Below are 23,894 nucleotides of genomic sequence, written 5' to 3' on the forward strand. Positions count from 1 at the left end.
GTGACTAGCTAGAGTCATGGAAATTCTAAAAAAAAAAAAAAGAAGCCATTGGCTTCAAGAGTAAAATCATTGCTCTCACTGAAATTCTGACAATAACCACTGGAAAAAATGTAGAGACACAGGTATGTTTCCTCACCTGTGCACCTCCTGTTACATTGTGCTCATAGCGGGCAGGCTCTCCCGACAGGTTGGGAAGTTCCTCCATCTTTGAAGTCTGCTTTAAATTCAAAGACAGTGCTTGCTTTCTGCAAAGTGGACCCTGGCCGCTAAAATGCGGCTGCTGTTGACGGAGCACGCTTTTGATCACCTGCAAACGCACGGCACCTAACGGGCTTCCCTTCACAGCATCGCCGTGGCGATCACCCGTGTCACCAGAACATGGCCCAGAAATGGCCTCGGCAAGGAAGCCGTCTGTGAATTGCCTATCAGCTCTGCTTGGAGCCATCGAGTTGCACTGGGGTAAGTTCTGATATTTCAGCCACTTGCTTTGAGAAGACACATGATCAAGAAGTGAAGTGTCTGCTGGTGTCACCTCCCTGGATTCTCTGGTTTCACTCTGGTCCTCAGGCCCAAAGCTGAAGGAAGGTATCGTTGCACCTTCATACACAACTGTGGGAGCAGCAGAGGCTTCCCACTTGTCACAGCCGGTTGCATGTGAACGAGGACCCACGTCAGCTGGCCCAGTAATAAGCGGGAGTCGCGTCCTGCTTACTGATAGAAGCCTCTGGAAGTTCTTAGTCTCCACAGAACTGAATTGTTTCATCACTGAAAAACAAAGCCAATTAAATAAAAACATATTAAGGTCATTATCCAGGCTCTAGAAAACGAGTATCTATGCAAGAGAGCAAAAAGTACCAATTTGCATTGGGAAAAAACAACAACAAAAAGAAAACACATAATTTTGAGGCAGCTGGATGGCTCAGTTGGTTAGAGCGCGAGCTCTCAACAAGGTTGCCTGTTCGGTTCCCACACGGGATGGTGGGCTGTGCTCCCTGCAACTAAAGATTGAAAATGGCGACTTGACTTGGAGCTGAGGGGCCCTGGAGAAACACACTGTTCCCCAATATTCCCCAATAAAAATTTAAAAAGAAAAAAAAGAAAGCATATCATTTTATTTCTTTTTTTAAAATAAAAAAAATTTAATGGATTTAGTCTCAAAAAAGAAAATCACATTTCAGAGCTTAATTAATAGACTGAAACTTTTCTAAGGTTAATGAACTTGAAACCATCCTTTTCTTGTCCCCGTTAGCTAAGGACTTGCCCCCAATTACTATGCCATGTTTACTCAGCACTCAGGTGTTCAGAGTACTTTGAGCCAAGAAGCCCACCCGCCCGGCGCCCCTCACTGGGCAGCGAGAGGTGAGGCCTGGAGGTGACAGGACCGTGGCTGGCAGCCCAGTCTGGTTCCAAGTTCACACCCCTTGTCCAGACTGCGGCCATGCTGTTTGCCTGGCTGTCACACTTCTATTCCGTCACACTTCTATTACACTTGTGAATTAATATTGTTGACTTTCAGGGTCAAGGAGGTTCTAGCCTTATTTTGATCTATTGATGTGTGATAAGCATTCAATCCTGGTCAATATGTTTTGGCCAATTTTGGCTGAGGGTTAGTAACAGATATATTCCTGAAAATGTAAAAAGCAACAGTAAGTGTTGGTTGATGAAAAAGTGCATGATTGATGCTGCATGGGAACGAGCAAGCGTGAAGTTTTCACCTGCTTTGTAACAACGGACCTCCCTGGCAGTATTGTCTTTGTGGGAAATAAATTCGAGACCACAAGGAAGCTGCCAGAGCAGCTGTGAGCCAATGACATCCTTTTATAAAGTGTCAGGTTGTGATTCTAGTGAGTCCACCAAGCAACACTGACAGGACAGGTAAAACCCCGCTGGCAGGAGCTCCACGGAGTGACTGAGAGTCGGCACTTGACACAGCCTGCATCCCACGGACTCACTTCCTGTACCGGGCAGACCACTCACTCCTCTGCAGGCCGCTGAGCCCATAAAGGACAGAGTTCTTTATCACATCCACCCAGGACAAGTCACCCTACAACCTCACCCACCATGACGTCAGGATGGGGCGGCGGTGCGGGAAGCACAGAGGCCTGAGCGCACGGCCCAGCCAGAGGGCTCCCTGACGGGGTGGAGAAGGGGAAACTGAGTGCTTCGGCTAAGGCCAGCCAGTGGTGCAGCCCAGACATCCGATGACTCACTCTCCTCGGGCCAGAGGGGCCAGGCTGTGGCGTTACAGCCGTGACAAGCAGTGCGATGGAAGAGACACTTGGGAGGTCTGTGAAGCTGAGAGGAGACAGAGGGACGAGAGCCGGAAGGAGTGCTGTGCTGGGAAGTGAGAGCCACCTGTTACAGAAAAGCCACCAGTGAGATGGGGTGGGAGCTGCAGGGGGTTGTGTGCACAGAATCTGGCTCCATGGCATTTTAGTAACAATCTTTCCAGGAAAGCCTGCACTGCACGGACAGGTAGAAAAAGCGACGTGGGAACAGTCCCCCGCTGAGAGGTCACCTGGCAAGGTCCTTGCTTTCAGGGCGTCCGCAGAGAGTTCTAGCACCAAGTCTTCATCTCTTGAGTCCAAAGAAACAGTAGACACAGGGCTTACTAGTGACATCTTTTGTTCTGGTGACGTCACCTATCCAGACAGAAACAAATATAGACCAACATCATCTTACTGCGTTTCCCTCCCCCTCCCACAGTGTGAATGAATTTAGAAATCTGCATGGTAAAAATAATGCTCCCATCCGGCCATGTAGAGCTGCAGAGCCAACGATTCTCCCAGTGATTGGACAGAACGAAGATACTGAGATCCTGAGCATGGAGCCCGGTGCGCTTATTTGGATGGTGGGGTGTGAAGACCAGTGGCTCAGGCTGGATGGAGCCGCGTGTCTGCAATAGGAGGGCCTGAGCACAGAGCAGTGTCCCCTTATGTCCCCAGGTCCAGTTCACCTGCAACTGATCTAAACTTCAAAGCATCACTCCCAAATGAGCCAGCTTTCGCAGCTGGCCCAGGCCCGTCACGTTAAACTGCTTTCTTAGAAGAGTCTTGAAATCTGCTCCTGCTTCCAGAAACTAATCTTAAAAATCTACTATGATGATCACATTTAAGTCCATATTTGTATAAGAATAGCATAAAAGAATAAAAGTTTGGAAGAAAACACAGCAAACTGCTCAGAGTGGTTTCTAACGGGGTGGGATAGAGGAAAGTGTTCTTTCACTTGTAACTTTATACACTTCTGAGTGGTTTGAAATTGTAAAAATGTGTTTGTGTGCATTTTTTTCCTGAGTAAATGACAATAAAGATAAAAAGTTTACATGCACATTTACAACATTTCTGACCCGCCCCTCGGTTCTCGGTGCTGTGCTGGGACCTCAGGACAGGCCCAGAAAGAAACAGACAGACAGGCGGGACACTGCAGCGCAGCCGGGGCCACAGAGGGCCTACTGTGCGCAGGGACAGCTCAGGCCCTTCTGTCGTTACCCTACATGTAGTGCTCACCGCAATGGGAGGTGGGCACCCCACTTCCTCGTGCTACAGCTGAGGGATGGACGGCAGCAGCTAAGCAGTTACACTGGCTTCAGTTCATGCAGTGTATAAGCAGCAGAGTGGGGTTCAAACCGAGGCGTTCTAGATCTCACTGCACCCCCAACAAAAACGACGACAAAGGGCGAGACTCACTGAGCATCCATCCCACTGGTCACCACAGGACCTGCTCCCCACACCGGCCAGTTCCTGTTACTGCAAGTTCAGTCACTTCACTTACTCCTCTCCTAAAACTCCAACAATCCCCAGTGCCACAGCCTGTGCCCTGCAGCCTGTGCCCCACAGCCTGTGCCCTGCAGCCTGTGCCCCACAGCCTGTGCCCTGCAGCCTGTGCCCCGCAGCCTGTGCCCCGCAGCCGTGCCACGCAGCCTGTGCCCTGCAGCCTGTGCCCCGCAGCCTGTGCCCCGCAGCCTGTGCCCCGCAGCCGTGCCCTGCAGCCTGTGCCCTGCAGCCTTGCCCTGCAGCCTGTGGCCTGCAGCCTGTGCCCCGCAGCTGTGCCATGCAGCCTGTGCCCCGCAGCCTGTGCCCCGCAGCCGTGCCATGCAGCCTGTGCCCTGCAGCCTGTGCCCTGCAGCCGTGCCCTGCAGCCTGTGCCCCACAGCCTGTGCCCCGCAGCCTGTGATGCAGCCTGTGCCCCACAGCCGTGCCATGCAGCCTGTGCCCTGCAGCCTGTGCCCTGCACTGTGCCCCGCAGCCGTGCCATGCAGCCTGTGCCCTGCAGCCTGTGCCATGCAGCCTGTGCCCTGAAGCCACCCTGCGAGATCAGACCCTCATCTCGTCAGTGTCCACTCACTCACTCTGAGGCTCACTCTCTGACTCACTTGCTAACCCCTGCGCCTGGACTGCTCCTCTCCAGACACCCTCATGGCTCTCCATTCAGATCCCTACTTCACTGTCACTTGGTGAGAGAGGCCTTCCGTTACCCACAGAACACAGAACTCTGTCCCTCTGTCCCCTCACACAGCTTTATTGTTCCCCTGGCACCCAAAACCCTTGGCAGGACCTCTGCGTGTTTACCTCTGGCCCCCTTCACGAGAACCCAGCTTCTGTGGTTCTGGCAGGTCTGGTCTGCGGCGCTCACAGGCTGAGCTCCAGCCCCTGGGCCAGGGCGACACACGGCGGCCACTCGAGTATTTGATGCGTGGACGGCTGACTAATGTGTGTGTCCACACATACCACCCCCACTCTCTCACCTCTCACTCACCATTCAACCCACTTTAAATTGGCCTCCACCCTCCCTGCTTCAGAGACTGCTCTCGCCAAGGTCATGACGACCCAAAAGGTGCCGAATAGACATGCCTCTGCTGTCACTTACTGGATGTCTGCGCAGTTACCGACAGAACGAACCCTCACCTCTCCTGACTCTCGAGAACGGAACATCAGGGTCTCTTCTCTCATCTGTAAAGGGACCCACCCTCTCTCAGTGCTTTCGGCACCTCTGTGTGCACTGAGAGCACACAAGCTTCTCCTCCGAGCCAGACCATGGACCCTGCTCCCTCCTCAGCACCTCTATCCGGCGTCTCACGGCATCCCTTCTCTAGCCCTACATGCTCACCACACACGCTCCTCCCGCTGTGGGCTGAATCATGCCGCCACCCCCAATGTGACTGTGTATGGAGACAGGGCCTTTACGAGGTAAGAATGGCTGATGAGCTCACGGGAGTGGGGCCCTGACCCGGAACCATCTGTGGCCTTAGAAAAAGCGATGCCCCCACCCCCCTCCCGACACACGTGCACACCTCAGGATAGGCCATGTGGGGACACAGTGAGAAGGCAGACATCTGTAAGACAGCAAAAGAGGCCTCCCCAGAAAATACACTCAGCCAGAACCTTGATCTTGGACTTGTGACTATCTCTTACCTTCTAATTAGGTAGCCTGTCATTTCAGGGCATATTGCAAAAACGGAAACATGTCAGAATAACAAAGATAGCTGTCATCCCCATTCTGTTACTTATTCTATCAGAAATCACTCCTGTTTCACCACTAAAACAATGTTGGTTGGTTGTTGATAAACTTTCTTAATCATGTTAGAAAAATTAACCAGTCTTAAGATGTTTACCTGTGTAGTTTTTAATAGATTCATTTTTTAAGAGTACCCAAACTTTTTACTCCCAGTTATTAAAACTTTGTTTACGTGATACCTTATTTGCTTCCCATGAAGTCTGCTCTGCCGACTTGAAATCATAATCCAAATGGTGGTGTGAATGTCGTGGATCTTTCAGAGGAAAATCTAAAATTGCTGGAGGAAAAAAACATGGGACTTTACCTATATCTGTTCATTGTCAAGTAACTTTTAATGTTCCATTTTACTTATAACTTACTTAAATCCTTTTCAATTGAGTCCTTATTAGACTCAGTGATCGCTTGAAAATGGTCTTCAATATTAAAACTCGTACCTCCTTCTGGAAAGTTTTCTTCATCTGGGAACTAGAAAGCAGAGATCCATTTATCTGTTTACGTGGTAAAAAGAAAAGGTGTGTGTGTGCCCATATCTGTCCTTAGCTTCCTATGTGTACACACACACCTGCAGTTCATGGTCATAGCTGAGACAGAAACAGTACAGGAGTGACAGCCCCCGCCCACCCCACCCCCGCTGCCACTGCGGGTGCACAGCCACACGGCCACTGAGCTGCTGTCACTTAACATGCGCTGTGCATTGGTAATGCTACGCGTGCTATGTAAGTGTGCTGCTTAAATGTCTTCAAGAAAATGACACTGGTTTAGCACTGAACCAAAGTATATTGTCACAGAAAGGCAAGAAAACAAAGCGGTGTGATGTACACGGAGAATGTACACCCACCTAAATTTAAAAGACTTCAGTCCATAAACGTAACATGAAACAGCTAAGTGCAGGTGGAAAAGTTCTGGAGACCTGTTTCATCACAGTAAGTAAACTTCACATTACTGACTGTACGCAAAAGACTAGCTAAGACCATGCATTTTATGGTACGTGTTTTATACCCCAATAAAAAAGTTTTAACAAGACCTCTGAGTGATAAAACACAATGTAATGCTAACTGACTGCTCTTCTGTCTCAGAGCGATATAGTGGTGCTGCTTACATCAGACAGTGTCTTCTTAGAACTTGATGAAATACGGGATATTTTTAAAGTCCAGACACTGCGATGTGCAAGGAATCTGCAGCACTGATCCTGGAAACTCATCTCTGTTGGCAGGTCCAGTCGTTTCGCCTTAGAACATTTTTTATAAACTCAGGATATGAACATGACCATACCAATGTTTGGAAAATAACCAGAAATAAAACAAATGGACTGAGTTTCTTTTTGCAATACAGTCTTCTTTCCAAAAACACAGGAAATGAGAAACAAACATCCTCTATATTTGATGACACTAAGGAACAATGGTAACCATGAACTGCAATATATATGAAGAGGATGGAAAGTATAGATTTGGCAACATGGGAGAAAGTCAAAACTAAGTACCTGCTACAGGACAGCGCAGTGAGAACTAAGCTGATTTACCCCCACGACCATGGAAAGGCTTAGAAACTGGACGGAGTCCACAGGGGCTTCTGACAAAGTAGGACAAAGGGCTGAAAACATTGGATAGAAGTTCTAGAAACCAAGAAAATGGTGAGGAGGAAATAACCAAAGAAATAATTAAAATTTTTATAGGACTAGTGGACTTGTACCTGGGGGATGAAAAGATTCACCCAAACGAAGGAAGGTACATGACTGTGAAATTTCAGAAAACCAGGAATAAAGATGCTAAAAACTTCCAGAAGGAGAAAGCACTGTTAAATTTAAATTTAAAAGAAAAGAGCAGATCACATCCTAACTATACTCATGCAAACTACCAATCAAGTATGAGAACAGAATAAAAACATTTTCAACAAGCAAGTCCCCCCAAATTTTATGTCCCACACCCCCCTTTCTTAGGAGATACTCAAGATGTGCTCCAGCAAAACAAGGAGAAAAGACATGGTGTTCAAGATATAGGAACCCAAGCTCAGAAAGTTCTCAAGATGTCAAGTATAGAATGGAGATTGGAGCAGAGATGGAGGACCTAGGAAAGACAATCGAGAAAAAAAATGAAGATTATTTGATAAGTTTGTGTGGATTCCTGTATTAAAGAGTATTTCATAAAGCTTTTAAAAGGTGTGAAAAATCTTTATCCCAATATTCAGAGAACACTGAGCAAATTTTTGAAAATGAGACAATTATAAACTAAGGGAGAAAAAAACAAAAATTATAAAAGAAAAAAATGTAAATATAGTTTACCAATTGGCTCAGCAGTGAAATATAAAAACATTTATAATAATGAAAATGCTGAATGTGCATTCATCTAAAAACTGTGAGATAGCAATAACAGGAGTCTGGGAGAGTATAAAGAGGGCATTCAGAAATAACTTATTTTACTTAACATAGCCACTGAAATCACTAGCTCTTGCTAAAGATAGTGCAAAAACCATGATAATAAGTAATAAAAGCATCAAGATTTATTTTAAAAAGGTCTAAATGAAGACTTAAGAGTTTTGGACCAGAAATCATAAAAGAAAACACTGAAAGAGTTGCTTACATAAATAGTCAGTATTTATTGCCGGGAAAAATCATAAGCCGAGTTACAATAGTGACCAGTGAGGGAAAATGCCGACAGGTTAGTTTTTCTAACGTAGAAAGAGCTCCTACAGGTCCACGTGTTGACCCGGGAACATCATGTTTGAGCTGCATGGGTCGTTACACACAATTGTTTCCCATAAGCATATAGTGGCCTCCACATCCCTGGTTCAGCAACCGTCTATCCAACCAACTGCGGATCAAAGAAAGTATTTTCGACTGATGGTTGGGAATTGCAGATGTGGAGGGCTGACTGTGCATTTTTCTAGACTGTCCTATGTAAAGATTTTGGTATCCACAGGAGCCCTGGAACCAATGCCCTGTGGATACTGAGGGAGTCAGAAGTTCTCTGTGGATGTTCGACTGTGTGGGGTGTGGGAGCTCCTGTGCTGCCAAGTGTCCACTGTAGCACCTGGAGGATCTCGGTACGAAACCTGTGAAACGTTACTGCGAGAGCTGAAGCTGGAAAGAGGGCTGCATTGTTACAGTACTGAAAATATATCAATAAGATACTGTAGAAGTGTTCATTCTCCCCAGATTCATATACACGGTGAAATTCCAATCAAACTCCCCCATGTTCACATGTGCAAATTGTTACACTAATGCTAAATGCACAAGGAAATGCAGAAAGCTAAGAACAACGTGGGAGGATTGAAAGATGCATGACAACACATACTTTATTAAGCTGTAACGACTTCTAAAACTACAGACCAATGAATCAGAAGAGAAGCTAAAAACAGACCCAAAATACATGGACATCTGATTTATAGCAAAGGGGGCAATAAAAAGGAAGGGAGAAAAGAGAGTTTTTTCAATAGGTGGTGCTAAGTCAACTGGGTATCCACCTGGAAAAAACATGAAACTTGGTCTGTACCTCAATACATAAAGTCCAGCACCGGTGAACTAAGTGTAGACCCAAATGTGAAGGGTAAAACGAGACACCTTCTACACGATGGCATGAGCGAATAGCTTCACGACCTTGGGGGAGAGGAGGAATTCTTAAACAAGACAAAAAGCACTAATCGAAAAGGAAACAATAGATAAATTATATTATGTTAAAAATGATAAACTTCCATTCACCAAAAGGCACTATTAAGAGCTAAAGATAAGTCAGAGTTAGGAAGACATTTGCAAAGTATACAACTGACAATGGAAATGTATCCAAAATATATAAAAAGTTCCAAAAATTAATTAAAAATACATATGCACATCCATTAGAAACTGAGGAAGAAACCTGAACAGACACTTCCCTGAGGAGCACACAGAAGGGTCCCCACCTGTGACCTCCTGAAAGTAGAGACAGGTAACCCCAAGGCCAGGCAGCGAGACTAACACAAATGCCCGCAGCAGACTTATCCTTAAGAGCCTCATGCAAACAGCCGGTGAAGCACGGATAAACGGTGTTCTCACACAAGGGGACACCACACTGCAGTGACAGTGAGCACCGATACCCACAGGCCACACCGGGGTGAAGTGCCAAAGTGCCACGATGAACAAGAGAAGACATGAAGTACACACTGTGTCTTATTCGTCCATTAACTAAAAATGTAAAGCAAAACTAATGTATGTAAGTCAAGACAGTGGCTATCTTTGGGGGGATGGGAGAGGTGGGGCCAGAGGGGGCAGCGGGGAATTCTGGGAGGTAGTTACGCTCTGTTTTCTAAGAGTGGAGTTCACTTTCTGGTAGTCACTGAGCTGTGTGCTTACGGCCTGTGTGCTTATTTTGTACGTGTATTATGGCTTAATAAAAAGGGAAACATTTTTAAATCTCTTTAACAGATACTGGTTCAAATATGTGCTTATCGTTCTCTCTCTATGACATTGATTAGGTAGCAATGAGGGTACCTGGTGTCATTCGAAGAAAGTCTATGAGCTGTTAAACATAGTTTCTATATGTCATCTGCCTATCAGCTCCTGTCATAGATCTTAGTCTTCTCGAAGTGAAAAGTAACCCTTCAAAACCATGCCCCTAAAAAAAGCAAATCTTTTCAATAAAATGTATTTGTCTTATTTAGTTTGATTTGAGAAGTTATGTTTCTTGTCAATTTACTAAACGTTGGGGCAGCCGGTTAGCTCAGTTGGTTAGAGCGCGATGCTCATAACAGGGTCGCTGGTTCGATCCCTGCATGGGCCACTGTGAGCTGCACCCTCCACAACTAGACTGAAACAACTACTTGACTTGGAGCTGATGGGTCCTGGAAAAACACACTTAAAGTAAATAAAAGTTTAAAAAAAAAATTTACTAAACACCTTTTTAACTTACAACTATACAAAGATTTAAATAGACTCATTTTACAAAATTTAGCACTGACATAAGAACATGATTTGGCAAGATGCAACTATAAAAACATTTTTACCTGCAAGAAGTCAGCCTGCATGTAAGTGCTAGGCCACTCTGGTGCCAAAAAACAAGTGTCAGGCGTGCAGTTGTCACATTCGGCCCTTTCTGGAATCTGTCCTCTGATCATCACGGCGCTGCTCGCTGATCCTTTCACTCGGTGCCCTTGAAACTCAACAGGCTATAGGTTAATAACTCAAAATGAGCACTGCGTAAGTAGATATCAACACGTAGTCACAACATACGTGTACATAGACAATAACACTACATGTTACTAAATGTGAAGAACTACTAAGGGATTACGTAGTACTGAAATACTCCTACAACATGTTAAGGGTAACTGACTTAAAGTGCAGAGTTCAGGTTCAACATTAGTCAGCATGAATTTTTTACTACGCACTTGACAAGTGCAGTAACAATGGGCCAATTCAGCCAGGAAGACATGTCTGCCCCCTTCTCTTCGCCTCACTGTACACTCGTCATCCGCTCCATCACAGACCTGTCACATTATGCTACCAGGAAGTCCCTTCTGTCTGAACACCAGCTGCGAGCTCCTTGAGCTCCATCAGGGCACTGAGAAGTGCATTCCACACCAGCCTGGCATAGAGGAGGCCACAATGAACCACGGCGGGAAGGGAAGACAGGGAGGGCACAGGAAGCCTCTCCCTTTGTTGAAGGGTTTTGGAAACACTGGGGCGGGGGGGGGGGGGGGGGGGGGGGAGTGTGGAGGGCTGGCGGGCTCTGCCTCTGCCGCCCAGAACACCAGAGAGTAAAGGCCTGAGTGTGATCCCAGACTCGTTGGCTTCCTGGCTTCCAACGGTTTGCTCTGCTGCCCCCTTGAGGGTCCTAGGAGTGTTACGCCAGCGGGTGACAAGCCTCCCCAGAACGTGCAAAACTGAAGCTGCTAATAGAGCCAAAGGGATGTACATCAAGGATGAACTTGTTTCTAACTGATAAAATGACAATAATGCATAGCTGAATATTCTCTTATTTAAAAACGAATATTCTAAATCACACATTTGAAAGGAAAATAAATTCTAAAATGCTCCCTATACAGGACTTTTGTTGGAAATATTATTCTGAATTTTAAAACATACACATTTCAATGTAAAAAGTCTCAAGGACTGAAGGCTGTCTATTCCTGCTTTGTTGAATGGGGAGTACGCTTCCCCAGAAGCAGGCAGATGCCCCTTCTTCAGGCTGCCATGCGTGCTGTTGGGTTTTAGCCCTAGAATCACTGTTAGGAAACCCAGCCACCTGTCCGCTGTTGTCTGTCATTTCTGGTGTGGAGTAGGCAGCACTGCTTGGGGCCTGGGCTATGTCCACTTTCAACTCAGAAGCAGAGGGTGGGTGGCTATGGGGAGACAGGCTACAGAGACTGTAGCTTGTTCTGCACTTCACAGGCCGTCACGTCCAGGCCACGGTGTCTACCTACACATACTGGTTAGCTGAGCAGAAGCAGAGGGGGCTCAAGACCAAATGGGGGTCGGAGTCCTCATTTCTCTTGTTCTTAAAACCAGGTCAGTTCACGATGCTCCCTAACCCACGGATGAAAACTGATAGCTGTGTGAAAACAGCAGGAAAACATTTAGAAAACCAATGTTCTTCACCACGTTTACCTTAGGGTCACAGGCTTTTCTCTCTGTTTGTTTAGGGAGAACAGTTGCAAAAGCTGTCTCTTCTTCACTTCCCAAGGAAAAGAACTAGAACAAAATATCAAAAGTGAGTTAGCTCAACAGTTTTGTAGGAGGTGAATGAGTTTGATGGGAAAATACTCCCAAAACTTCAGGTTCAGTTTGCCCTTTGTAAACATGCTTGTTTGTCATCTCGCCTTGCTTCTCTCAGCACACACACAAGCCACCAGGCAACGGAGTGTCCCAGCGAGAAGGGACTGTGCCACCAAGTTAACACCAGGCATCTGACACTTTAATTCTAAAACTTTAAGTGAATCTTTTAACACTAGAAAAAATTGTTGAGTACATTATAAATCAGCCATCAAAGTTAATGCTTATGTCAATGCAGATTATTTAATCCAAAAGTTAGTATGAGACTCAAGGAGAAAGCACTGTAAACAGTGTAACACTTTATTTAAAGAATGGATCATCTAGCAACCATAAAACGCAAGATCCAGATGACAGCAACTAGTCATTGTCGGTTCAAGTAACCACAGAAAATAACCACAATTTTTAATGAGTTAGACTTAGAAAATGAATTCATCTGTAGAAACAATTGTTTTGTTTAAAAATATGGTAAAAAAAAATCCTCAATAGCAGAGGTAACATAGTGTATTTCTTCAAATAATGGTCACTTTCCTTTAATAACACAACTGTCAACCAAGTAGTTTTTAAAAACATTCAACTGATTATCTTAGAATTAGAATCCCCTAATCCAGTGAGTTTTAAAAACTAATTAGAAGGTAACTTCTCTGCTGATGGCTCCTTTGCTATGTGTAGCTGATCACACAGAAATAAGGTGAAGGCGGCATGTGAGGTACCCTCAGAGGTGCACCCTAACATTGTTTGAAAGTTCCTTCTACCACTAATAGTCACCATGAGTCTGTCTTAGAGGGGCTGTGAGAAAGCCATTACAAACACAAATGTCTTCCTGTATCAATGCTAAAAAGATTAAAATATTTTTGCAAGACTGTAAGACCTTTTTCATTACTGTGAGAGTACAACAGATTTTTAAAAAATATGTGACATTTATTTCGAATGGCAACTCATTCTGGAAGAACATGCAGTGATCGTGTTTATCTGCAGTTTATGCTGTGACAACTGTCCTTGAAAAAGTTTGAGCCCTATTTGTTCACATGGACAAACCCAGTAAGTAGGCGGTCATCTGCCAGCTCCACTCTGCAGTTGCAACTGCTTATGACCTTATATTTGAACTTGCTGTGTCAAGGTGATAAATGATTGAGTCCCCGTAGCATGGACTTTGTCTGTCTTGTTCTGTTCCATTTTAGGCCACAGACCTTTAAGCCCAGCTGTAGCTGTCAATGACAATTCTTGGATTAGGTGATGCTTGCAGGTTTGCAAAATCTGCTTTCTATAAAAGATCCGTTATTTAACAAATCTTACAAACCATACAGGACATTTATACAAAAGGCAGCAGGTTCATCTAAATAAGTATAATGGGGTAACTAGTTGCAAACGATTTTGAGAGCTGACAAGATAAAAATGCAGACATAAAACCATCGGCCATACCTAGATACACAACTGTGACTCCTGGTTCCTCCACACTCTGAAACTAGCTCACCTGCAACGACTGCAGTGGTTCACCGGCTTCCATTTCATTTGCTTTGACCATCATGGAACTTGAACACTAATGAGACAGACCAAAGGCAAGAGCAAGTTACAACATGAACATAAATTTTATTAGACATAAATATAAGAACACCATACCCAATAATCAAAGAAATAAAAACTCAATGTTGATTAAACATTCTGTTCACTTTGCAAGAATTTAAAAAGATCTTAACAGTACTGGTGAACATGAAGTGACACAAATGTGCCTGCTGTGAAACAGTAAGATTTTTAGATTTGACGAGATTTATCAAGAACCTTAAGCAAGCTGTTGCAAGCCTTTCAAGTTATCAGTCCCACTTCTGGGAATCAGATCGAAAAAAAAAGAACTTAAAACGTAAACAATGATTTATGTGTAAAAACTAAAGTTTTTATATAGCAAAATGCTGGAAATAATCTAAATATTCAAAAATCATGAACTCTTTGTCCAGAGCATAAGGTATCCATAGGATAAAATGTTAACTTTTAAAAGATGTATTTATGAGAAGTTTTTTTTTGTTTGTTTGTTTTTTTTTAGATTTTATTGGGAGAGGGGAACAGGACCCTATTGGGGAACAGTGTGTACTTCCAGGACTTTTTTCCAAGTCAAGTTGTTGTTCTTTCAGTCTTAGTTGTGGAGCGTGCCATTCAGCTTCAAGCTGTTGTCCTTTCAGTCTTAGTTGTGGAGGGCGCAGCTCAGCTCCAGGTCCAGTTACCGTTGCTAGTTGCAGGGGGCGCAGCCCACCATCCCTTGCGGGAGTTGAAACTGGCAACCTTGTGATTGAGAGCCCGTGCTCCAACCAACTGAGCCATCCGGGAGCTCAGCAGCAGCTCAGTTCAAGGTGACGTGTTCAATCTTAGTTGCAGGGGGCGCTGCCCACCATCCCTTGCGGGACTCGAGGAATCGAACTGGCAACCTTGCAGTTAAGAGCCCACTGGCCCATGTGGGAATCGAACCGGCAGCCTTCGGAGTTAGGAGCACGGAGCTCTAACCTCCTGAGCCACCGGACCGGCCCAAAAAGTTTTAAATAATGTGAGAAAATAAAATATGACATGAAGGGGAAAGGATATAAAACTATTGATACACATCAGTCTAACCATATGTTTAAAAATAGGCCAGAAAAAAGCTGGATTATCTCTGAATGGTAGGGTAAGTTTTATTTTTTCTTCACTCTTTTCCTGTATCTAAAGGTAATGCAGGGGTGGGGGTGGGGGTAGGGATGGGGAGGAATCAAGATTCTTAAAAGAAAAAAGAAGACTGGAAACATTGAAACTAAAGTAAGATACAAACTTACTAGAGTAAGTTACTTACTTAATTACTTACTTACTCACTCTAGTAAGTAAGCTTGTATCTTCCTCTAGTTTCATTTCAATTTCTTTGTTGCAGACGGTCTGCTAGAAAGAGCAGGGCCATGTAATGAAAGGACTGTCCCAACTGAGAAGTGGGGACCTGGGTGATTTACTGCAGAATTTCTGCACCTCATTAGTGCTGTGACTCTGAGTCCCTGCCACAGTCCCCAGTGTGTAGGCAGCAAGGGACTTTGGTGCCACAGTGACAACGGGGCTTCACAAGGTGCTTGAAATGTGAGTGAAGTAGAGTGTCTCTGGACATCTGTCAGATACCAGACAAACTGCTCAGCTCTCAGCCCTTCCTTCACCGACTCCTATCTTTGTGAAGCTGGGTTTTCAGAAATTGCTATAAAAATCAATGAACAAGGGAAAATCAATGTGGAACAAGAAATCTAATCTATTCCAAGGTTCGAGAAGCTGGGCGTGCCCATGGGCACACGTACCAGTAATGTGTTTTCTCCACAAGATACTGCTCCTGGGGATCATGTCACCATATCCACACATGTATCAATTATATCGTATTGCTTACACTCATACATTGTCATGTCAACTATTTCTCAACAAAAGTGGGAAAATAAAAGCAAAATGCCTAGTGCGTTATGAAGACACAATGCTTAAGTTAATACAGCTGAGTACGTAGTATGTGGAACTGGTAGGTATTTCTTTTGGCCGAGGGACGCAATGGAAATATTACTGAGTAGGAGGTGACATCACAGACCTAGATAGCTTGGGACCCTCTGTTTTGTTACAGCCTCACTGAAAATTACAGAACATTCTATATCAAAATAAAAGACTATACTGATAGAAAAAACAACATACCTGCTGAGAATCCTGGTTCAGACGAGGGGATCTTGGTCTAGCTCGTGGAATTACGGAAATCCATGGTTTCCCAACTGCAGTGCACAAAGCAAAAAGATTTTATTCACAACACACTGAACAGTGCTCTTAAACTTTTTAGAACTTATTTCTAAAATGAATGCGACAAGTAGCATAACTTCAAGATGTGGCAAAGTCTCGGTCACTGTTGAGAGAAACCTCAATCTCTTTCTACGCTCAGCGGGCCAGGCCCTGGGGAAAAGCAGTGAAAGAGACAAACAAGACCCCTCGGAAAGGGTGGGACACAGCACACAAATAAACCAGGCAAATTCATACTGACACCAGTGTTTCACATCCATGGAGATGGGATGAAGAAATTTTAGCAGGATGGTTAGGAAGAACTCTCAGGGGATGTGACATTTCAGCTGAGGCCTGACGACCAGGACACCAGTGGTGCTGAGTCAGCATCCACTGAACAAGGGCAGGACAAGGTCACAGGAGAGGGATGGGTGCCGAGGCCGTAACACTTACTGGTACCTGCTTATGAATAGAATTGTTTTCTTAAAAGAAAAAGTTCATATTCCATCATCTCAATTTCTTCTACAGACACCAAGAAAACTATCGCTTTAAAGCAATTATTACTGTAAAAAATCATAGCTGTATCTGGTATAAACTTCACTTTTCAGCAAATTTGTTTATTTCTGGTTTCATTATTTTCCTGTTAAAAACTGAGAATACATTAAATGAGCCAAAAACAAGTGGATTTTGGAGCTTAATGTTATTTCTAAAAATAGTTTTAAGAAGACACTGGATGAAAACTGATGATTTTCCTTTACTGCCTTCACTCAAGAACAGAATCCTAAACTAACATTTCTAAGGTAAACTCAATCATCTCACAAAAACTTTCACACACTGGAGAAAGTTCTGTATAAAATTTTGTGAATTTGTTACATCCCAATAAATAGACACAATTTTCTGACTCTCCAGAAAACCAACTCAATCCTTTTTAAAGAAATATGTTTATATCAGAAAACAAATAGTCAATCCTCATTATGCAGATTCTGCCTACTAAACTTTGTGTAACCCCAAGCCAGTGTCCTGAGATCACGCTGCTGTGGGGGCCGTGGGAGCCGTGGGGGCCGTGGGGGCCGTGGGAGCCACCAATGACTCGCCAGTGGCTCATCCCTGGAGGGAGCGAGGCAACTCTGCCTTGTCTTAGCTCTGACACTATAACGTGTCCTTTTTGTGGTCTACTTAGCACATTTTTCACATTCTGGGGTTTCTGGGTGGCTTTGCTATTTAAAATGTTCTCTACGCACAGCACTGTGAGTGGCTGTGATGTCCCGTGGAGAAAACGTGTATTAGGTAAGCTTCATTCAGGGAGGAGTCACAGACAGAGCTGTTGGCCGAGTTCAGCGTTAATGAATCAACAATATAAATCAAGGGCGGGCCCGGTGGCTCAGGTGGTTAGAGCTGCGTGCTCCTAACTCCGCAGGCTGCCGGTTCAATTCCCACATGGGCCAGTGGGCTCTCAAACACAAGGTTGCCAGTTCAACTCCTCGAGTCCTGCATGGAATGGTGGGCTGTGCCCCCTGCAACTAAGATTGAACATGGCACCTTGAGCTGAGCTGCCTCCCAGATGGCTCAGTTGGTTGGAGCGCGTTCTGTCAACCACAAGGTTGCCGGTTCGACTTCCGCAAGGGATGGCGGGCTGCGACCCCTGCAATTAGCAATGGCAACTGGACCTGGAGCTGAGCTGCGCCCTCCACAACTAAGACTGAAAGGACAACGTGAAGCTGAACGGCACCCTCCACAACTAAGATTGAAAGGACAACAACTTGACTTGGAAAAAAGTCCTGGAAGTACACACTGTTCCCCAATAAAGTCCTGTTCTCCTTCCCCAATAAAATCTTTAAAATCTTTAAAAATATATATATACATATTTTTTTTTTTAAATATATATATACACACATACATATATATATAAAGTAAGATGTCTTTACATGGAAACACATAAGCTTTTGTACTGACTGGGGGATACAAATGCTCTGCCCAGAGGTTTGCAGCAAGCTGACCCTGTGTTTCCCCTAAAAGCACTGGGCACTGGTTCCTGGAACACGGCTACTGCAAGAGAGAGTTGAATCGGACCCTCTTCTCCAACTTGATGAGAAAAAGAGCGATCCCCAAAACTGAATTCTATAATTCCTAAATCTTCATTGTAGGAATTTATATCCTGATATGACATTATATAATTTTATCTACCCACATTTATTATTCAAGTTTTTCCCTTAATTTTTTAGAAAATAAACTATAAAAATCACAATCAAATTTAACTATATCTTAAAGAAACATTTTAGTAGGTACAATAGTGTATTCCTATTTTCCTCAAGAATCCTTGAGATAGTCATATGAGTTCAATTTTTCCCCCTTGTTCTGCCTCCACCCCCCCCACAAACACACACACACTCAGGTTCAAGCAGTTGTTTGTCAGTCTAGTTGTGTAGGACACAGGGACACAAATCCCTGGCCCATGCTGGTGTTATGAGCCTTGTGCTCCGCCCCCCCCCCCCCCCGAAGCAGTTGGTCGCCGGTGGGCTGCTCACGGCAGCTCTCACCAGCTGCCGGCCACTCACGCTGGCAGCCAGCTGCTCATGGCAGCCCAGCTCCAGGGAGAGCCATTATTCACAATCTTAGCTGTAGAGGGCGCAGCTCACTGGCCCATGTGGGAACCAAAAGCGCCATTAGCAGCATGGCGCTCCAACCACCTGAGCCACCGGGCTGGCCGTAAGAATTCAATTTCACCTTTTCTTTGAGTATCATCAAGTACATTGCTCATTTGCATTCATGTGTATGTAGTATTTACTCCTATCTTCTATATTATTTTTCTTTTGGAAAATGCTGTTGGCAACATACCATAAGCAAAATTAAATGACCAGTATGTCATACTAAAAGAAAATACTTGCAACATATACCAGAGGTAAAGGGCGAAAATCTCTTATATAAAGAATTCGTACAAATCAAGGAGTAGGAAAAGACCAACGACCATTAAAAAACTGGACAAGGGGTGGAACAGACAATACATGAAAGAGACACACAAATGATGATTAAACATATAAAGAGAAGCTCAATTTCACTTGCAGTCATGGAGATACAAATTTAAAATACACGAATGTCATTTCTCGTCTATTAGGTTGGCAAAAATTACAAAGCCTCCAACACAGTCTGTAGGCAAGGCTATGGAGAAGCAGGCACTCACACCTTCCCAGTGGGAGTGAGAGGGCATGGGTTCCTGCGGAAGGAATTCTGAAGCATCTGTGAGGACACACTTTTACCCAGCAGCCATGCCTACGGCTAGGAAAGTGCCCTGGAAGCCACCTCCAACACTATGTAAACACCTGGGTGTTTATACAGATAAATAAGGTTACTGCAGTCACATCGTCTGTAACAGCAAAATGTGGCAGGCTGGTGGCATCACTGGCTCATCCACCCGGGAATCTTACACGCTGTAAACATAAGGATGCGTCTTCTGAAGATACGAAGCGATGTCCAGAATACACTACAAGGGGAAAAGCAAGGAGCTAAAGAATGCAGAGTATGGGGTCTCCTGTTGAACAAGGGAAACAAGAACTTATACATGGAGGGGTTTGTGTTTGCCCAAAGAAAAGCAGGCATGCCATGTGGTTACCTACAGTAGGTAGGCAGGAACAGGATGAAGGCAGAAGGAGGGACCCGAGTGTACACTTTTATATGGCTGGCGTATGAACCAGGTTAGTATTTTCCACTCAGAAATAAAAATAAATCAACAAGGATGGCCCCCAAAGCCCTCATAGTAAATATAAGCAATGAACTTCAAGATACATCAAATGGCGGCTTAATCGTTTGAAGGGGAAAAAGTAACCCAAGGACGTTGAACGTAACGTAATACTCATCTCTATACTGTCAGTAGGATGTATTCTGAATACAAAACAAAAAACCCCAGAGGATTTGTGCACGTTACCCACTGTTTCTGCTGGCAGAGATATTGGTGTAACCATCTGGTATGTCCGGTAGAACTGAGGAAGTGAACAGACTGATGTGACTGGGGACCCAGGGCCCTTTCTCAGTGTGGGAACAAAGAAACACAACTGTGGAATGCAGCAGAGTTGGAATTAGAGATGATCAGCACGAACTCATGATTTCTTTAGTGTCTGCTGGCCCTTGTCCACAAATGTGTGCCAGGAGTGCATCGTGCATGCACACCCGTGGCTTACAGGTGCCCTCACATGCGAGGGGCACTTCTGGACGGAGACTGTGGCTCTGAGGGGCGGGCTGAGGGCCGGTGACAGGAAAGAGACTCCCCGCCCACTGCTCTCCTGTTAGAGCTGACTTTACCAAGTACAGGTACTACCCATTGCAGTGCGGTTAATGCAGCCTGCAGAGCAAGCACCTCTCACCCGTCAGCAACACAGAGAACCACCCCAAACAGACGTGCCACTCTAACCTCCAGGGCTGCTCTCCGGCTCGTGTGTCTGCACAGCTCCTAGCTGCCCAGAGGCCGTGCTTCTCCTTCTCAGTATTTCCAAGCCTTCCAAAGCTGTACTGTGTTCAGACAATGACTTTAAAAGGGCAATGTTATTTCCCGACCCAGGAAGGTCTGAAGAATTCCTGGCGGCAGGCCTGCATTGTGTGCTTTCTCCAGCAGTACCTAGTCCAGAGTGGTCAGATTCAGAAATACGTGCTTGTCTGTCTCTGAAAATGGGATGCCTTCTTCCCCCAGGGCAGCACAAAGAGCTGGAAACTAAGGGGCTTGAGTGATCAAGGGCCGCAGCATATGCGTCGGAGTGACTGTGAGTGGCACTCAATGGAGGGGCCCTGTCATTACTGCCAAGGCCTGTCGGGAAAGCCTGCTCCTCCTCTTCAGCTGCGTCACTTCCCATGGTAGAGGGCTGAGGCTGGGCCCGCTCTGAAGGTCGGCTGTTCTCAGGGCTTTGATTAGGGGCCATGTTTAAAAAATGAGGAAGACGTAAATTTGAGGTTTTACCTTTAGGTTGATTCGGGAGAGAAGCAAAATCATAGTTCATTCCGACTTTTTGGACAGGTTTATTAGCATCTTCATCATACAGACCCCCAGTCCACTCTAAAGCTGAGTCAGAACCGCCATCCTCCTCTGGTTCTTCTCCAGTGTTTCCAGATTTCCAGGCTCCTAGGTCAAGACCTACACGAGTCTGACCACAAAACTGGGCCGGCAGAGTCTCTTCAACAGGAAATGCCTCTGCAGGTTTACCCCCAACGGACGTTAAGTGCGGCCAGTGCTCACTGCCGATGGCTTCACGGCTCTCGTCCTCACATCTCCTCTGAACACCTGGCCTGCAGTCATTACCCAAAGTTTCCTGTACCCAACGCCCTGACTCCTGGGAAATTTCATTGCTTTCCTGTGACTCCTCCTCAGTGTCACTGGTTTCAAAATTGTTCAGGTTAAAAGTCACCTCCAAAACTGGTTGTGTGACATGCCTCTCGGGTTCACGAACAGTAGGAAGACTTCCACCAGCAGCATTACTTGTAGAAAACACGTCAGTGATGGCAGCAGACATGCTGGATTGCTCACGTAGTAAAGACACGCTCTGTAGATGTTCAGGTCCTGCCAGACCACACACAGCCTGTTTATACCCCTTTCCTGGGGCTCCACACAGATCTGCCTCCCGAGCGTCTTCTCTAGTGAGAAGCGATCCTTCCACGCACATCTGGTCATTCTGCTTAACAGGCATTTTAATATCTTCTTGAATGTCAGAGTCTGATAATGAGCCATCATTTTCTACATTGCCATGGGCAACAGGTAGGCTGTTGCTTTCACAGAAGGAAGTAATTTCTAATGTTCCTTTCTGACCCCAGGATTGGTAATTATTATCTACTAGCTTGTCTTCATTAGACATTTCTGCATTTTCAGCACATGTTTCAAAGAACTGGATCTCTTTTTGTACCAAAAGGTCTTCCAAATGTAAATTCATTCTATCTCCCGGAGCCGTGGGTTTCCTTTCTGGATTATTTCTACCTGCAGGAGAGTGGACAGGTGAGCTCTGCGAGGATGAACGCACGGCCCACTGGCTTCCGCTTTTCACGGTACTTTCTGACTGACGCTGGTCGTGTAAACTTTCTGTTCTCACCTCCGCACACTCTTCCTGCTCGATGAAGCACTCTGGCTTCGTGGTGATTTTCAAACCTCCTAGCGGTTGTCCCTGAGGGAAACGCTCTGTAACCTCAGGCTTCACTTGCTCGGACTCGCCCGCTGACGTGGCCTTCAGCAGCGCTACTATCTGTGCTTTGCTTCTGGTGCTCTGGGAGACTCCCAAACAGGGAGACGCCAAACTAGCTCTTTCCGTGGGCTCATTGGTCAGTAAAGAATCTGAATGCTTATTTACAGAACTGACAGGAGAGCAAAAGTGATTTTCTTCACACAGCGTTTCTGGGCTCGTCCTGCAGGATGGAGCAGAGGCCACTGTGGAGGAAGGTCGGCCGCTCCTGGCGCCGCTTCTGCAGGTGGCAGTGTCCTTGGGGTCTGTCGGCACGCTGCCAGCAGAAAACAGAGGAGAGGTGCTATAGAATGGAGAAAGAAAACCAGGGCCGCACATCTTAGCCTCAGCCGACGCAGCTGATGCACCATCCTCCGTAATAACCACTTTCTTTGGCACTTGATGTGGTCCTTGGACACCCTAAAAATAATAAAACAATTATTAGCTGTTCTATTGCCTATAAACAAAATGTGAAATGAACTGACCAAAAAAATACAAAAGGTAATAAATAAAAAGGAATGTGTATGTTTTGCAAGGTAAACTAATAATAAGATATAAAGTTTGCAGGGTTAAAACGCAAGCTCAGAGGCAGCCGGTTGGCTCAGCTGGGTAGAGCACAGTGTTCATAACACCCAGGTCGCCAGTTCGATTCCCACAGGGGCCAGTGAGCTGTGCCCTCCACAACTAGATTGAAAACAATGGCTTGACATGGAGCTGATGGGTCCTGGGAAAAACACACTGTTCCCCAATATTCCCCAATTAAAAAAAAAATTTAAGAAAAATAAGTGAAATGCAAATTCATTGTCATTAACATCTTTCTAATGAGGGAGTACTTTCTTTCCACCTGAGCATATACTATGAAGTACCGTATGAATGATAGAGCACAACAGCTTCAACATTCACTACCTGATTTTATAAATACACATTGACTTACTATTTTCAATAGAGACACTTACAGCAAACTTCCTTTTCAAGCCTGCAGGCCGACATCCAAGGGTGCGGCCGGAGGGAAGACACCGTCTTGAATTTGAGTCTGGTGCTTCTTTAACAACATCCTGTGGAAGAGCTGTGCTTCCGGCAACTTGAACCTCCTCGACTGTGATTAAGTATCGATCACTTTCTAAGCCATCTCCAGGTTTCACCTAAATGTTAAAGAATATATGTTAAATCCATATACGTCTAACTATTTGATCATGTGTTCCAGGAAGCTTTCTAACACTAGCAAGACACAATGGATATTCGATGAAGTTACTGAATGAATGGATCAATAACTAAATTGTTTATTTAGTATGCACTAGTTAACTACCAACAAGCACAAAAAAGATAATAATACGACAAAAAGTTTCCCCATTTATTCAAAAGCACATACTGGGGACCTCTATGACGCCATGTTCCATGCTGCCAACACCAATACAAGCAAGAAAATATGCCTCCTCTCAAGTTCATTTAGAATCTACACAAGAATTGTAATTTTTAAAAATTAGAGCTATTAAATATCGATTGTCTTCATAAATTAATGAGAATTACAAACTCATAATTACCATAAACTTAATATTATTATAAAGTATTAGTTGCTTACACAATCATATTCAAAAAAAGCATTTTTAATCACCTTGCAAAACAAAATACAGCACTTGCCACCATCTCTGACTGCAGCACAAAAATAAAATTATCAACCTACGGTATAATACACAAAACCTGTGTATTATCAGATA

The 23,894-nt window shown here is 44.9% G+C and overlaps 1 protein-coding gene across 3 annotated transcripts in view; it reads right to left on the bottom strand.

Moving 5' to 3' along the window:
* ZGRF1 (zinc finger GRF-type containing 1) overlaps window positions 1-23,894 on the bottom strand; it is a 61,523-nt gene that overhangs the window by 26,426 nt on the left and 11,203 nt on the right. For 2 of the 3 annotated variants that reach the window (XM_074338576.2, XM_088792638.1), the window contains 10 exons: window positions 23,136-23,321; window positions 20,394-22,599; window positions 15,917-15,990; window positions 13,722-13,787; window positions 12,086-12,169; window positions 10,486-10,647; window positions 5,874-5,979; window positions 5,694-5,791; window positions 2,519-2,642; window positions 137-765 (listed from right to left, as the gene is read on the bottom strand). In XM_074338576.2, coding sequence (XP_074194677.2) covers window positions 137-765; window positions 2,519-2,642; window positions 5,694-5,791; window positions 5,874-5,979; window positions 10,486-10,647; window positions 12,086-12,169; window positions 13,722-13,787; window positions 15,917-15,990; window positions 20,394-22,599; window positions 23,136-23,321 — 3,735 coding nt within the window. The remainder of the gene's footprint in view (window positions 1-136; window positions 766-2,518; window positions 2,643-5,693; window positions 5,792-5,873; window positions 5,980-10,485; window positions 10,648-12,085; window positions 12,170-13,721; window positions 13,788-15,916; window positions 15,991-20,393; window positions 22,600-23,135; window positions 23,322-23,894) is intronic. The other variant, XM_074338577.2, reaches the window with a different exon arrangement.

This window comes from Rhinolophus sinicus, chromosome 15 (assembly GCF_057876585.1).
Source record: "Rhinolophus sinicus isolate RSI-liver-muscle chromosome 15, RSI-T2T, whole genome shotgun sequence".
In the NCBI taxonomy this organism is placed as follows: domain Eukaryota; kingdom Metazoa; phylum Chordata; class Mammalia; order Chiroptera; family Rhinolophidae; genus Rhinolophus; species Rhinolophus sinicus.